The following is a 14,951-nucleotide window of genomic DNA, read 5'->3' as shown; positions in this document are numbered from 1 at the left end:
TGGTAGGAGAGTAACAACAACAGATCACCCACAGCCTAACCAGAAGAGAACATCAGTAGAACAACACTAACAAACCCAGACTATAACAAGCGCACAGACGCGCAGCCATTCATCCTCCACAGGCTGCGGGCTAAAATGGCGGCGGCTGCCACAGGGGCGGGGGGTGCCCTCCGGGCTGCCCCGCGCTGTTTGCCCATTGGCCGGGCCGGCCCGCGCTGTGCTGTCATTGGCTGGCTCCGCCTAGCCGTGGCCCCGCCTCCCGGTCCGTCTGCGAGCTCCATCCGGAGGGGAAGAGCGGCCGGAGGCGGCGGCAGCGGCGTTCCGTGGGCCGAGGCTGTCCGGAGGTGAGGGCCGCGGTAACGGGGGTTGCTCTGTGGTGTCCGTGCGAGGGAGCGGGGCCCTGTGTGTGTGTGCGGGAATGGCGGAGCCGGGGTTGGCCGTGCTCGGGGGTGTGCGGAAGGTGACTGCAGCGGGGAGGATGTTGTGGTGGGTAATGCGGTAAGAGCCGTGGGGTGGTTTCGGGGCAAGGGAACGAGGGGTTTGTGTGAGGCTGTGCCGTGGGTTGGGCGAGCTCAGAGCAGGAGTCAGTGGTGCGTGCAGAGGGGCAGGTGTAGGGCAGGCAGAGGGGCTGGGGGGCAGCTCCATGGGGGGAGGTGGGGGTGTTCCATGGGGGGTTGCCCGGGGGGGAGCGGGGTTCCCGGGGTGCTCTTCGGGAGGTTCAGTGTCGTTGGGGGAAGGGCTTCCCGGCAAGGTTGTGACCTGAAGGGAGGTTTGGGTCTGGCCTTGAAACCGGGTCAAAGCTCTTGTAAGCAGTGTGGTACCTCGTGTGGCCGAGCCAGGGCTGTCCTCAGCAGCAAGCGCTTGGGGGTGATTTCCCCCTTGCCGTGGAGCTTTGTAGCTCGAGAGATGTGCATGTGTTGGGTCTGTGCACAAGTAAGGCCGGTGCGATACCTTGGGTTTGTGCTGTTGGAATGTGCTCTTGCTAAATCTGTGATCTCTTGTAGGTTTAGATGTCTCAATGGACATGTGCAGCTTCTTCTCTACTTGCCTGGTGTGCTTATGGCAGTACAGGCTTTACGTCTATTGTGCAGTTGCTTTTGGGATTAGCATTTGGATCATCATTCAGTTCTCCACCTCCAAAGCCCAAAAGAAGGTAACAGAGCATGTAAGTGCTTTGAGAAGAGCCCAGAAATGTGGCTGTGGAAGTGAGCAGTTGCTGGGGAAAGGCAGCCCCTGGTGTAGTGAAATGTGCTCCTTGGCCGTGGGCCCACCTGGGTTGTTGCACGTGGTAACTGTAGTTCAGTGTGTCTGATGATTGTAATCCTCAGTCTGGGTCGTCTCATGTTTGTGGGTAACTGACCACCCTCTTTGCTCCGATGTTAGAGCAGAACTGAGCCAACACTTCCCATTTGTTACTGAGGGAGTGTGTCAGCATGGGTTGCTCTGTCACGGCAGGCAAATCACTCTGCTTCTGCACAGTTTGTTCCACAGGGTGAAAACCCCACTGGGAATGCCAGTTCTTCTGAAGGGACAGAAGACAAGCTAGTCAATGGCTGTGCCACCCTGCAGAGAAAGGAGGTCTATGTTGCAGGGGTAAAGATCTTCTATGGGTCTCAGACTGGCACGGCAAAGGTAGGAGTTACTTTTTTCCATGTGCATGACATTGAGTTGAAATGTTGAGATTCAAGTGTGTCGCTTGCCTTAGAAACACTACAGTGTGTAAAAATCAGAGTTCCTTAGGTCATGAGAAGTTGTTGGCCAGCAGGAAAGATAAGTGAAAAGTACAGAAAAATAAGAGCTTTACTACTGACTTCATGTCGGGTATGCAGTAGAGACGTTATCATGAAGCTTAAAGTTTACTCTTACAACATTAGAGAACCCCGGCCTGGTTTGTGTTGGAAGGGACCTTAAAGCTCCTCTGGTTCCAACCCCCTGCTACAGGCAGGGACACCTTCCACTAGAGCAAGTTGCTCCAAGCCCCATCCAAGCTGGCCTTGAATATACTCTTAATTTGCAAGCTGGTGTCCGTAGAGAGAAGGGCTCTTTCAGGTGCTGTTTTCAAAGAGAAATTTCATTTGTGTGTGTAAATATAAACTCATTACTCATAAAATCCATGTGATTCTCTTCTTCCAGCCAGTATATTCTGGCTGTGCTGGGAGGAGTCTTGTCTCTGGGCACAGCAGGGCTTGTTTGAGCTTTCAGGTACCTGGGTTGTAGCACTCGCTCACTGTCTGTGTTTCTTTGTTCAGAGATTTGGCAGAGCTCTTGCTGAGGCAGTTCTGTCCCTTCATGTGCCAGTGGAAGTCATTAGCATGGGAGACTGTGATCCAGATGATTGCTTATTAGAGGAGGTAGGTATGTTGTAAATGGGAATAATAAATCCAAGCCATTCCTGGGGTTGTGAGGGCTGTTGTCTTGTATTTCTCTGCAGTTATCCTGGAACTCCCCAAAGCTGTGTGTTGAAATCTGCTTTCCTTCCATGGAAGCAGGTGCAGTCCATTAACCCTTGGCAACAAATTGGTAAATGCTGAAAGTGGTGGGGAAAGGCTCGTGTAGGATGTGTGATGCTGAGTGTGGCTTTGTAGAAGCCAGTTGTGTAACTCAGCTGTGAGTAATGGGCAGCATCTGCACCAGGGCCCCTGTTCCGTCTGTGCCAGTGTCCACATGGGAAGGGTTCAAAACTGGAGGAGGTAGATGGTGATCCTTCTGCAGCTTTTAGACTTACAGACTCCTTGTGAGCAGTATTTCTGCTGGGGAATCTTTGATGGGTTTTTCTTCTGTCAATATTGATAGTTGCTTTTTTAATGTATGGGGAATGTTACTGCTGCAAGAGCCTGTTTTGGAAGCTGTTGATTGGGGTGGGGAAGGTAGGTGTCCCGTTCTGTTTTACCACTCCATTGAACAGGGGAAAGAGAACTTGTTCTGCTTTGGTTAATTTAAGATGGCTTTGCAGAGAGGATGGCCATCCACCACTGTTGGGGTTATCACCTGCAGCATCCCACACCAAAAAGTATTGAGCCAGTCAGCAAAAACCTCATCTATTGACCTCTTTCAGGTGCCTGCATGTTCCAGCTCTCTTGCTGAAGTGCTCAGAAAAACAGTGATCTTTTCTCTTGTGTTCCATTTCTGTTCTTAGACAACCAGCAAGAACATCTGTGTGTTTTTGGTGGCTACGTACACAGCTGGGCAGCCAACCGAGAGTGCAGCCTGGTTCTGTAGGTGGTTAGAAGAGGCTGCACATGACTTTCGCTTTGGGAAAGCCTATCTGAAGGGCCTGAGATATGCTGTATTTGGTTTGGGAAACTCTGCCTATGTTGATCATTACAACACAGTAAGTATCTCCTGTGCACCTTTCTTTGACTTCTGCTCCTCTGAAAGGCTGAGCTCTCTTAAATGCTACATACCTGCCCGTTACTGGTAGCTTGTGTGAGAACTGGCCCAGAAAGCCAATGGCATTCTGGGCTGCACTAAAAAGAGTATGGCCAGCAGGTTGAGGGAGGTGGTTCTCCTCCTCTGCTCTGTTTTGGTGAGACCCTCCCTCTGTTGCATCAAGCTCTGGGGCAGCAACACGTGGGATGTGGAACTGTTGGATCGAGCCACAGAGATGCTGCCTGGGCTGGAGCAGTTCTGCTGTGGAGCCAGGCTGGGAGAGCTGGTCTGCTTCAGCCTGGAGAAGGCTCTGCAGAGACATGAGAGCAGCTCCCAGTGCCTAAAGGATCTGATGAGAAACCTGGAGAGGGGCTTTGGATAAGGGCTGCAGGGACAGGATAAGGGGGAATGGCTTTAACCTGACAGACGGGAGACTGGGAATGGCCATTAGGGAAAAAATCTTCCCTGTGATTTTGGTGAGACACTGGCACAGGTTGCCTGTAGAAGTGGGCATACAGCAGTATCTGAGCCTTGTCATGAGTTTCATCTTGGTCAGAAAGGTGGCATGACTTGTCACCTGGTTGTTATGTTTGTGTAACTGCAGCCACAGGAATGTGTTAGGCATGTGGCCATTTTGACCAAGTATAGCATAAAGGAGCTTGTTTCCAGAGCTCACCTCTTATCACATGGGTTTGATAGCAGAGGTGTTTTCAATCATAGAATGCTTTGGGTTGGAAGTGACCTTAAAGCTCTTCCAGCTCCAAGCCCTGCCATGGGCAGGGACTCCTTCTTCTAGAGCAGCTGCTCCAAGCCCCTGTGTCCAAGCTGGCCTTGAACACTGCCAGGGATGGGGCAGCCACAGCTCCTCTGGGCACCCTGTGCCAGCACCTCAGCACCCTCCCAGGGAAGCATTTTTTTGGTGATGCCCAATCCAGGTGTGGTGCTGTTCAGACTGTGTGTGCTCTGAGCCAGCAGGGGAGGGAGAGTCCACAAGTGCCTGTCCTGCAGTCCTGTCAGCCCTCTTGCCAGGCTTGCTGCTTGCTTTCTGAGTTGCCTGCTTTGTTTAACTTGGCCTTCAGTTAATTTCCCTCTAACTTTGATCTTATCCCAGGTTGGAAGAAATCTTGACAGGTGGCTGTGGATGCTCAGCGCCAGCCGGATCATGACTCGTGCTGAGGGGGACTGTAATGTGGCCCAGAGCAAGCATGGCAGCATTGAGGCCGACTTTGAAGCCTGGAAAGCCAAGTTCCTCAGTCGGCTTCAGGCCCTCTGCAGAGGGGAAAAGAAGCCCTGCAGTGGGAAGTGCAAGAAAGGAAAGTGCAGATCTCCAGGGAGGCAGAGCAGGGAGAGTTCAGATCATGAACATGGGGCATCCCAATGTGAGAATACTGAGGTAAAGCCCAAATCCATGGGACCTTATTTCTGGTTTAGTACCCCTTGTAGCACTGTTTGACTTCTCTCCCTCTCCAGAGGGGTGCTGTGGGAGCTTGATACCTTTTTTTCTGGAGCAGAGGGGGAAGAGGGGTGAGATGCCATGGCAGATAGCAAGTAAAATAAGCCACCCCAAAAGGACCACAGAATTGGTGATGGCTGATGGACCTAGGCTAGATGGCATGTGTGTATGATGAGGGAGTCTTCCTCTTGAGCAGGGGGAGGTATGTGTTGTGATTCATGCTCCAGGGAGCCAGTCTGGGTTCTCTTCAGAGCCTTTGCTTTGTCTCATGGCCAAGTTCACTTCGCATTTAGTTCTCTGTGAGCAGTTAACCTGCTTCCATTTCAACTTGAGAAAAGGTAGGTGCTTTGCCTGTATCCCAAGGTTTTTCCAAAGGCAGTTGTGGGAGTGTTATCTGAGCAAGACCTGCATTTGCTCTGAATGTGTGTCTGTCATCATTTGTGTGTCTTCTGGAGTGTTTGTTGATTGCAGGCTTGAATAAGAAATCCTCTCTCTTGCTCAATAATGCAAGACCCAGAGCTGCTGTGGCAGTTTAATCCTGCCGGCAAGGCATTTGCTGTGGGTTGGACATGACTGTGATGGCCATGTTGGATTTTGTAGGAAAACAAGGTGTCTTCTGTCTGAGTGGGTTTGAGGGTGCTGCCTGCTGCAGGAGCAAGAGGATGAAGCATTGCTGTTCCACCAGTGCTCTTCTGCTCTACCTTGCCTGTGTACAAAAATGGAGACAATGTTTCTGCTGTGTGAAGAGTTTAACTTGGAAAGCAGATCTCTCCCTCCCTGTTCATCAGACACCAAGGGGCACTTGGGGGAATTGAAGGGCTTTAGGCTTCCAGATGATCACTGTACACAGTGGGAGTCTGACTTCTCTAATTGTCTGTCATGGGATCAGATGGGCACATTAGGGAAAGGAGTCATCTGGAGGCAAGAAAGCTGGGCTGAGCTTCAGGCAGTCTGTGCTATTGTACTCTTACATACACACCAAAGAAAGCCCCAGGTTAAATGCATCTTGTACACATTCTACATGCTATTGGTAGACTGTTCCTTGTTTTTCAGTATCTTTGCCGAGTGTGAGGGCTGATTTCACTGGTTAGCATGGATGAAGAACTAATGTTTAACATTCAGGTACATTTCTCACTTGGATTTTTGTCTCTTACACAGGCAGAGGAGTTGTTTGAAAGCAGTAGTGAGGAGGAGGCTGATGCTGAGGAAGCTGGAGGGGCAAGTTCTGTCCTTGATGTTGAAGATCTTGGCAATATCATGAGGCACATGAAGGAAGCAAAGGTACCACTGTTAAAACGAGTGTGGAACTGTTGGGTCTTTGTCAGTGGTCAGTTGAATTGATTAAAATACACTTGCTGGATTTGAATTGGTTGGATGTAGTTGAAGGGAGAGTAAACTAGAAGCTGTTGGAGAACCTGTCCCCAGAGAAGACTATGCTTGGAGGTGTGTTGGATATATTTCCTGGCTAACTGGGACATGTTCGCTGACCAGATACTGCAGTGGTAACCTGTTATTGTCAGTCAGAGGGAAAATGACTTCCACTGTTGAGATCTGAATATCTATCTCTGTTGCTGTGATGCCAGTGTCTAAACACAAATCTTGTTACTGGATCTGCCTGTGGGAGCTTGATCTGACGTGTGCTGAGCCTGGCAAAGACAACCATGATCCTGCCTTATGGCAGGGTGTTGCTGTCTCCCTTCCTGTGTACTGGGGTACTTAACCGTCAGATTTAAAATCAACTGAATCTGATGTACAGGTTTAGAGCTCTCCAAAAACTTCCTGGAACTCTTAATGTGTGAAAGGTTCCTCTAGGAACACTGTGCTTTCATCTGCAGCAGCTCATTTGGCTGGGCTGGGCTTTGAGCTCTGCTGCTGTGGCTCAGAATTCAGTGTGAGCCTACCTTTTAAAACAAGCTTTGATAACTGTCCTTGAAGTGCTTGGGGCCTACTTCTAGCCTTAAAATCTGGGTTTGTCACAGGGATGCTTCACCCTTCCCTTCAATTCTTTCTTCTCTAAATCTTGTCTATTGAAAAGGATTCTAATTGATACCTAACATTACAAGAGCTCTTGAGGCTTGCCTTTTCTGTGCAGGACTTGGGAGTCCCTGCTAAATAAGGGTGGAAAAAAGACAAGTTACTTTAAAGGTGAGCTCAGGCCGGACCTTGTGTTTGGCATGTGGTGTGATACTGGCTCTCTTGAGGAGCTTGGAAAGGACCATGAGCTCTGTGAATGAAGACTCTTCTTTTTGCCCTGGCTGGTAGATGCCATAGCCCTTGCTGTTCCTGAGTCTGCTGTCAGTCAGTCAGTAACGGGAGTGAAGCAGAGCTGATGCCTATAAAAAAGCCTGCAAGTCTGAAGTTCACTCCCAGTGTTGTTTGCAGCCTTTTCTTGAGCCCCTGTGGTTGGAGATGAGCAGGGCTTGGTCTGCAGCAGCTCAGCCCATCTGCCTCCCACTTCCCAGCAACTTTGTGCTGCATTGCTCAGGTGCTGTTTTCTGCTGGGCATGTTTTAAGGTGCTTGTCAGCCAAACAACACAGCTGAGAGATGCCCACAAACCAATGCATGCAGGAGTTATCTGCTGAGGGTAGTTCCTGGGAGAAGCATGGAGCAAGTGGCCTGTTGAGTTCGTTGCTGTCTCCAAGGAGAGCAGCACAAGGATGTCTTTTGGGAGTGCAGTGTCTGTCATCAAATGAATTGGTTTGAATCAGGTGTTAAGAGGTGCAGCAGCTGCACTTGTGTTCTGTGGGACAAGCCCCGCAGGCTGGGCCTGCAGCTGCAGCAGCTCTCCAAGTTCTTGCTTGGAGTGGTCAGTGCAATTTGTAGGTGGCTCTCAAGTGCAAACACATCCTCACCTTGTGCAGTGTTCCCCTGCTCTGGGGAAGGGCAGCTTTGGAGAGTGGCAGCTGCTTTTTCTTTCCTGTTACAACGTGAGCCACAATTTTGCTTCCTTTGCTAATACTTGTGTTGCCAAAGCAGGCACAGTATTCACCTGTCCTTGTTCATGTGTCAGAGGTGCTGTTCTTGAGTCGCTCTCTTGCTGTTGGGTTGGTAGGTTTTAAAGAAAGAGCTGTAATGTCTCATCTGCTATGAACAAACATGCAGGAGAACCCTAGGTGTGGAGCACAAGGCTTTGCTGGCAAAGCAGCTGGTGTGGTTGTGTGCATGGAACTGGGCTGTGTCCCCTTTCAGAGGGTGAAGTGTCGAATTATTCCAGACTTTCTGGGCTGTGATTTTGGCAAGTGGGGCTTTGGGTCTCTGCTTAAACCACATTTACCTGGATTTTAGTTGTGATTACCCTAGCACAGAAAAAAGGAATATGAGTGTGACTATATGGCCCAATTTTCAACTCTAAGGGAGTGACTTTTGGATGGAGATAGGCACATTGTTAGTTTTCTTTTGTTTCCTTTGAGAATCAATCCTTATGGTGTGTCCAAGGAAGTTTCCCAAATGAAACTGGCTGATGTTGAACTGCAGGGATCATTTAGCCACTGGTATTTCACAGATGTGCAGTACCCTCGCAGACTGAGGTGGTTGGATAGCAGCAGCAGTCTTCCCTTTTACATGTCTGCATGAATTTGGGTTTTCAAATGCTGTTGTATATGTCCAAAACCCTCAGCATTGACTTTTCAAAGGAAAGAAAGGGCAAGATTCCCCCTGTGGAGGCTGAGCTGCAGGTCTGCCTGAATAGCATCTTTCCTTTGGCTGGCAGCTAGTACCTGCTGCCTGAGCATAAGGTGAGGGGCTTTCTGTTACTCTGCCTTGTGGGGTGATGTGTGGATGGAGACTTCCTTCTAGCTGGTTATGGCATAGTCACAAAGGTTTCTGTTCCAGGACTAGAAGTCTCACTTTTGAGAGAGCTTCTCAGGGGCCTGCCCCATTTCAGGGACACCTCCTGAAAATACATGCCATGAGGTTTGCTCTTGATCAGGACATTTCCTCTGGCAGTCCTGGCAAGGTAATGGATTGCCAAGATCCCCATTTCTGAGCTGTCATACTTCAACCCTTGTCTGCTTTTTGCTTCAGGCTTTTGTGCTTAACTGGAGCGGGTATGGAGCTTGTGTTTCTGTTGGCTCTAGCAGCTAGTTCTAACCAGATTTTCTGCTGTTGGGGTCTTTAAGGACCCTTCCAACAAAAACCATTGTATGATATGATTCTGTGTGTTGCATAATGCGGCTTTGGTTCTTCTGGGAGAATTAACCTGGCATGAGATTGTAGATCAGACAGGCCAGCATGTGTCCACTTGTAAGTCCTGCTTAGCATTTTGCTCTGAGTAGCTCACAAATCTGTGCTCAGATGGTGCCTTTCTTTTCCAGTTGAATGGCTGGGCCAAGTTCTGGGTTAAATGGTAGCCTATGGGAGGAGAAGCTGTTTGGTTAATACTGAAAATCTTCATCTTTTTACTATTATCTCCTTCCTTCCTTATGTGTGGGCCAGTGCAAACCTCATGAGGTTGGGCAAGGGCAAGGTCCTGCACCTGGGTCAGCTCAATCCCAAGCACAAACACAGGCTGGGCAAAATGGATGGAGCAAGCCTGAGGAGAAGCGCTTGGGGGTGTTGGGTGACAAGAAGCTCCCCATGATTGACCTTCAGTGGACACCTGAGCCCACATCTCCCCTGTGTGCTGGGCTGCAGCCCTAGACCCTTGTCACTGCAGGCAATGTTTTGTTCCTTCTAGTTTGTGCTCTGTAGAGAGATGAGGTTATTGTGCAGCCATGAAACACTTGGGCTTCAACCCTGGGGGTCCCACTCAATCTCACCTGAGATTCAAACAGCTTGTTTCTTAACATGCCCTAGAGAATGTTACTAAATCACAGAATGACACAGTGCTTTGGGTTAAAAGGGACTTTAAAGCTCATCTAGTTCCATCCCACCTACCTTCCACTAGCCCAGGTTGCTGGAAGCTGGTTGCTGTGTTAGTCCACCTGGTTTCTGGTGTGATGATTGATTGATTGATTTATTTATTTATTTAGTATATTTTCTGTCTTAATTCTGGAAGTGAAAGGTCAGAGTCCGATGGGAAGAGGGGTAAAAAGCAGAATTACAGGAACACAAGAATTAATGTGGACACTTGTGTCAGTTTTAAGCTGAGGTCTATGGCTGAACTGTGCCACAGCATTTAAACTGTGATGCTTGGATCTAAATGGTTGTAATTCCTTGTCTTGAAACAGAGAGAACGTGAGCTCGAGGAAGGAGATGTTGGAATGAGCTCGACTCAAGAGAACTCTGGGAGGAAGGAGGAGGGTGGGAAGCGAGAGATGATAACCCCAGCTCTGAGAGAAGCGCTCACAAAACAAGGTGAGGTTCTGCAAAGAGCAGATGGTGGCCCAGGCTTTGAAGTCTTAGAAGACTTTTAGCAAAGCAAGTGACAGATGGTGTTCTTTGTTAGAGGTACTGCTGTGGACCCTCAGTCATGGCAGGCTCTGAGCAGGGGTAGGACGGGGCTTAGGCAGGGGCCATTGGTACCTGATCATTCTGGGGAGGAACCTGAAGCTGGGGAATACATCTGAGTGTGATGCACTCTGAGTGTGGTGAGTGGATCAGAGTTCAAAGGGTTTAATGTAGCTGCTAAGCAGCTTGGAAGCAAAGATGATAGTCCCACGTGCCTTTAGCTCCGAGGGTGTGTGTTCCTCTAGGACTACTTAAAGATCAGCTCTGCCCCTGCTTCTACTTCTGTTTCCAACTCTGATTTTGTTACTGAAACTTTATTTCCAGAGAAGAAGGGAGTTCAAATGAGCTTAACCAATGCACTGATGATCAGATCAGTGGCCTTCCAACAAGCTGTAGAGAACTTAATGGCCTTTTCAAAACAAAGGAGGACAAGCTTGGGAAGAGCTGGACTGAGGGCCCTGCAGTTCAGAAGCCTCAGTTCTGAGTGGCAGAGCCAGGAGAAGGGTGATGGGAGCTTCTGCTCAGCTGGAGCTGAAGGCAGTTTAGTTTAATTTCTTTTCTTTCTTAGGATGAGAATGTGTCCAGTTTTTCTTGCTTGCTAAATCAGTAGGATGTCTCTTGATGCTGCTGAGAACACAGTTCTGTTATTGTGCTGGAGGCACCTTGCTTCAGAGCTGGGCTCTGATTTTCTATGTCCTGTGTGAGTCCAGCAGCTGTGGGATCCCAACACCTTTGCTCCCCAGGATTGGTCTGAGCTTTTGTAGGTGACTGGTGATGTGTTTGCCCATGGTTATTGGGTTTTTTTTGTACAGCTATAAAATAAAGAGCCATTCTTTAAACTCTTAGTGTGAAGGAACAAAGTGAGGGGTTGGCAAGGAGTGGCAGTGCCTTTCCCCTCCTCGGTGTCCATCATGGTGCTGCTGGGACCAGTGGAGAGGTTATAGCGGGCTGGTTCAAAACCCCTTTTCATAGAATCCCAGGGGTTGGAAGGGACCTCGAAAGATCATCTCGTCCAACCCCCTGCAAGAGCAGGGTAACCTAGAGTACATCACACAGGAACTTGTCCAGGCGGGCCTTGGATATCTCCAACATAGGAGACTCCACAATCCCCCTGGGCAACCTGTTCCAGTGCTCTGTCACTCTCACAGTAAAGAAGTTCTTCCTGATGTTAACGTGGAACCTCCTATGCTCCAGTTTACACCCATTGCCCCTTGTCCTATCACTGGATATCACTGAAAAAAGCCTAGCTCCATCATCCTGACACCCACCCTTTACATATTGGTAAACATTGATAAGGTCACTCCTCTTCTCCAAGCTAAAGAGACCCAGCTTCAACTCTGAAGGCTGCAATGTGGCAGGGACCCTGCAGTGTGCTGCAGAGCAGCCACAGCACTGTTCCAACCTTAGATTTCTTATTTATTCATGTATTTAGTTCCTAGTGTCTGTGTTTGATCCAGAACTCTCACTGTCCTATCTGCCTGCAGGCAGTTGAGGGGACTGGTGGTTCTGGCAGGTGTGGAGTGGGCTGCTGGAGCCAGGGCTGTCTAGACCTGGGCAGTGGGGAGGGAAGTGTTCTTGTCTGCAGCAAGTCCCCTGCTTCAGAGGTTGGAGAGGCTACCGATTCTATGGAAGGGTGCACCACATCCCCCAGGCAACTCAGGTGTTGCTTTGCTCCGCAGGAACCTGAGATGGGCTGGTGAGACTGCCCTGGCTGTTCTGTGCTGCTGGCTCTGTGTTGTGCCATGGTAGTCACAGGGGTGTTTCACACTGGTTCACTTTCTGACCCTGTCTGTATTGGTTTGGTTTTGGGCAGTGAATGAAACTGTGCTTTTATTATGGTCTGTAGAAGTGGCCACTTGGAGAATGAAAGCAATGCTGGAGGGAAGGTCACCTTCCTGCCATAATCTTTTTTGACTGCAGTCCTGTAGTCCTGTCTCATATCACAGAGTGATTCTTGAACACGCGCCCTCGCATGTTTGGTTTGGAACTTAGCACTGCTTTGTCTTGCTTAAACCTTTGTACTTTCCTTTAGCCCAAGCTGCCCTGGCTGCCTGTGTTGCTAGCCAGCCATAAAGCAGCTGCTTGAAGAAACAGGCTCTGCAGAGCTGGAAAGATTCTGCTCACCTAGAGCAGATGTGTAACAAATGTTCTGCTTGATTTAATTTATCTAACTTCCAAGTCTGAAAAAGCATGGGGTGGCCAGTGCTCACTGTGGTGGCTTGCAGTAGGACAGACTCCGTGTGGGAGAGATGATGTGATGCAGCCAAATGCAGTTTTGCATTTGGCTGTCCCTCCAAGTGTAGTGTTGGTCAGAAGTTATCACAGGGTCTTCTGGGTCTCATCCAGTCATAGATAAAGGTGTCCCGAATATTGCATTTGGCTTTTGAGACTATAAATTCCATGTTACAAGTGCTGATGTCTTTCTCCAGGAGAGGTTTGGGGGATGGGCCATATGGAATACCAAGGCTTTTTTGGCTTGCAGTAGTTATTTCTTCTGTGCTGTGCAGGAGTTTATTCATTTAGGGAGGAAAAGGCTGGAATATTCTCCATTCCCACAGAGTTGGATGGGGAGAGGGAGCTCAGGACATAGGAGCAGCCTGGCACTGATGTCCTCAAAGCCCTGCTTAATGTGGCAGTTGGCCCCTTTGCCATGTAGCAGGGGGTCCCCACTGCTTGTTCCTGCAACTACTTCCCCTGTGCTGTCCATAGAGTCTCCTGGAGAGTCACTTCAGGGGACTGGTGAGGCTACAACTGCCTGTGCCCTAACCCCCAGCAAGGACAGAACCGGTGTGAGGAGACAGGAGTGTCCTCAGCCAGGTTGGCATCTGCATCTTCACACAGTTTAATTTGGAGCTGGTACAGCTCTCCCTGTAGTTGGTGGCTCAGTGTCCTGGGAGCTGTGGGGGACTTTGGGGCACAGTCACACTCCCCTGGGGCCTCAGCATGCAAAAGACCCATGGTGACATACGAGCAGGCTCCCTGTGCTCCTTGCTGTAGGAGATGAAGGGCAGTTCTGCTGAGCAGAAGGCTTTTTTCTGCTGTTAATTTCCTGCTGATTGGCAGGAAAGAGACTTGATACCTAAAAGTTGATTTTTCTCTTGAAAGCGTTCATATAAATGTCAGCCCACAGCAGTCAGTTGAGATGTGCTGGTCTGGGGACAGCCAGGCCATGGATGTGTAAGTGCTGCAGTGGGAATGACAGAGTCAGGCTTCTCAAATCCCTCTTCTTTTTATGTAGGCTTTTGAAGTGACTTTTAATCCTTCAGACATATTGGTCCCGAGGCACTTTTTTCAAAGAGAAAAAGAACCCAACTCGAGCAGTTTGGGTAATAATAGTAGTCAGTGCTTAACAAAGGCTGTGGAATTAATCTTCCTGGGCCAATAAATGGAAATTAAATTGTATTGATCATAGTTGAGGAGCAGGCAAGTGATGTGAAATCAGCTTTCCTCTGGGCATAACGCAGCGGCTCCCTCTGCAGCTCCTTCATGGCCAGTGAAGGTGGCATTGGTGAACCTGTGAAGTCTGGGTTCAAGCTGAGCCCTGCATTGTGGTTCATGGCCTCTGCCCTCCCTGCTGAATCAGATGTTGATCTTCAGGCTGGTCAGACCTACCAAGAAGCAGTGGGAATTAGGTCTCTGTGGTTCTGGGGTAAAGTCTGTTCTGGGATGATGGCTTAGGGATGGGGGGAGATGCTTCTGGTTCCCTGTCCTGCTCCTTCCCACGTCCTATCCCCCTGGGGTCAGTGAGGTGTTCCACGTCACATGGAGAAGTCTTCTGGCCACCCACCCTCTGTTGATTCAAACAAGACAGAGCAATATAAATAAATAGCTGGTGAGGAGAAAGTGTTGCAAGTTGTCTGAAGTCCTTTGGGCAGCCGTGGCCTTTGCTCCCCTGTGCTCCCAGAAGGAAATGGAGAATAGTGTGGGTGAGCACTGGGTACCTTGGGCCAATGGGAAAGAGCAGCATTGAGACTGTGAGGCTGAATCATTTGGTGTCCCAATTGGCATGTTTTGTGTTTGAGTTATTGCAGGTTTAGATCAATAGTTTGATTACTGTTTTGTTGGTTTCCAGGTTACAAACTCATTGGGAGCCATTCTGGGGTGAAGCTCTGCCGATGGACAAAGGTAAATGTTCTCTTTCCTTCTCTCATTTTCTAAATTGAAACTAAAAAGTAGACACTCAGGTAGTGCAATTTCCAATTGAAGTATTGTTTAAAAAAGCAGTATTACATTAATGAAACCAAATTTCATTTTCCAAGCTGTAGTTTTACATTTCAAGCTATTAAAATCCTGCTGAGAAGAGTGAACCTGTGACCATGGCCAGGAGCTGGGGATATAATTTTCTGTTGTTTTTTCCTGTTATTCTGCTGTCTGCTAAAGTAACTCCTGCCTCCTGAGGTACACAGCAGGAGCAGAACACCACACAGAGAAGTGGGAAGGTTTCATCACTGTGAGGTCCCTGAAACAAAGTCTGTCATTCTGCTGGAATGGGCACACAAGGGCATTTGAACCTGTTGTTGTGAGACTGTGATCACAGTCTAGTGGGGAATGGATGGAGCAGCCCTGAGGAGAAGGACTTGGGGTTTTGGATGACAAGAAGCTCCCCATGACCCAGCCTTAATGTGCACTTGAGCCCAGAACCCCCCTGTATGCTGGGCTGCATCCCCAGGGTGTGAGGAGCAGGTCAAAGGAGATCTAAGGCAGAAGCTGTTCCCTGTGAGGGTGCTGAGGCGCTGGCAC

General features: G+C 49.2%; 1 protein-coding gene across 2 annotated transcripts in view; it reads left to right on the top strand.

Annotated features, from left to right (window-relative positions):
- Window positions 1–288: 288 nt before the first annotated feature.
- Window positions 289–14,951, top strand: part of LOC101870304 (S-adenosyl-L-methionine-dependent tRNA 4-demethylwyosine synthase TYW1) — a 34,935-nt gene continuing 20,272 nt past the window's right edge. Inside the window, exons 1-9 of one of the 2 annotated variants that reach the window (XM_031042483.1) lie at window positions 289–344; window positions 1,005–1,153; window positions 1,480–1,632; window positions 2,250–2,351; window positions 3,137–3,331; window positions 4,481–4,762; window positions 5,981–6,103; window positions 9,992–10,118; window positions 14,284–14,336. In XM_031042483.1, the coding sequence (XP_030898343.1) occupies window positions 1,019–1,153; window positions 1,480–1,632; window positions 2,250–2,351; window positions 3,137–3,331; window positions 4,481–4,762; window positions 5,981–6,103; window positions 9,992–10,118; window positions 14,284–14,336 (1,170 nt within the window). In that variant the 5' untranslated portion in view covers window positions 289–344; window positions 1,005–1,018. Of the gene's footprint in view, window positions 345–1,004; window positions 1,166–1,479; window positions 1,633–2,249; window positions 2,352–3,136; window positions 3,332–4,480; window positions 4,763–5,980; window positions 6,104–9,991; window positions 10,119–14,283; window positions 14,337–14,951 lie in introns of both variants that reach the window. The other variant, XM_031042482.1, reaches the window with a different exon arrangement.

This window comes from Melopsittacus undulatus, chromosome 13 (genome assembly GCF_012275295.1).
Source record: "Melopsittacus undulatus isolate bMelUnd1 chromosome 13, bMelUnd1.mat.Z, whole genome shotgun sequence".
Taxonomy (NCBI): Eukaryota; Metazoa; Chordata; class Aves; order Psittaciformes; family Psittaculidae; genus Melopsittacus; species Melopsittacus undulatus.
This window is presented reverse-complemented; position numbering and strand designations above follow the sequence as displayed.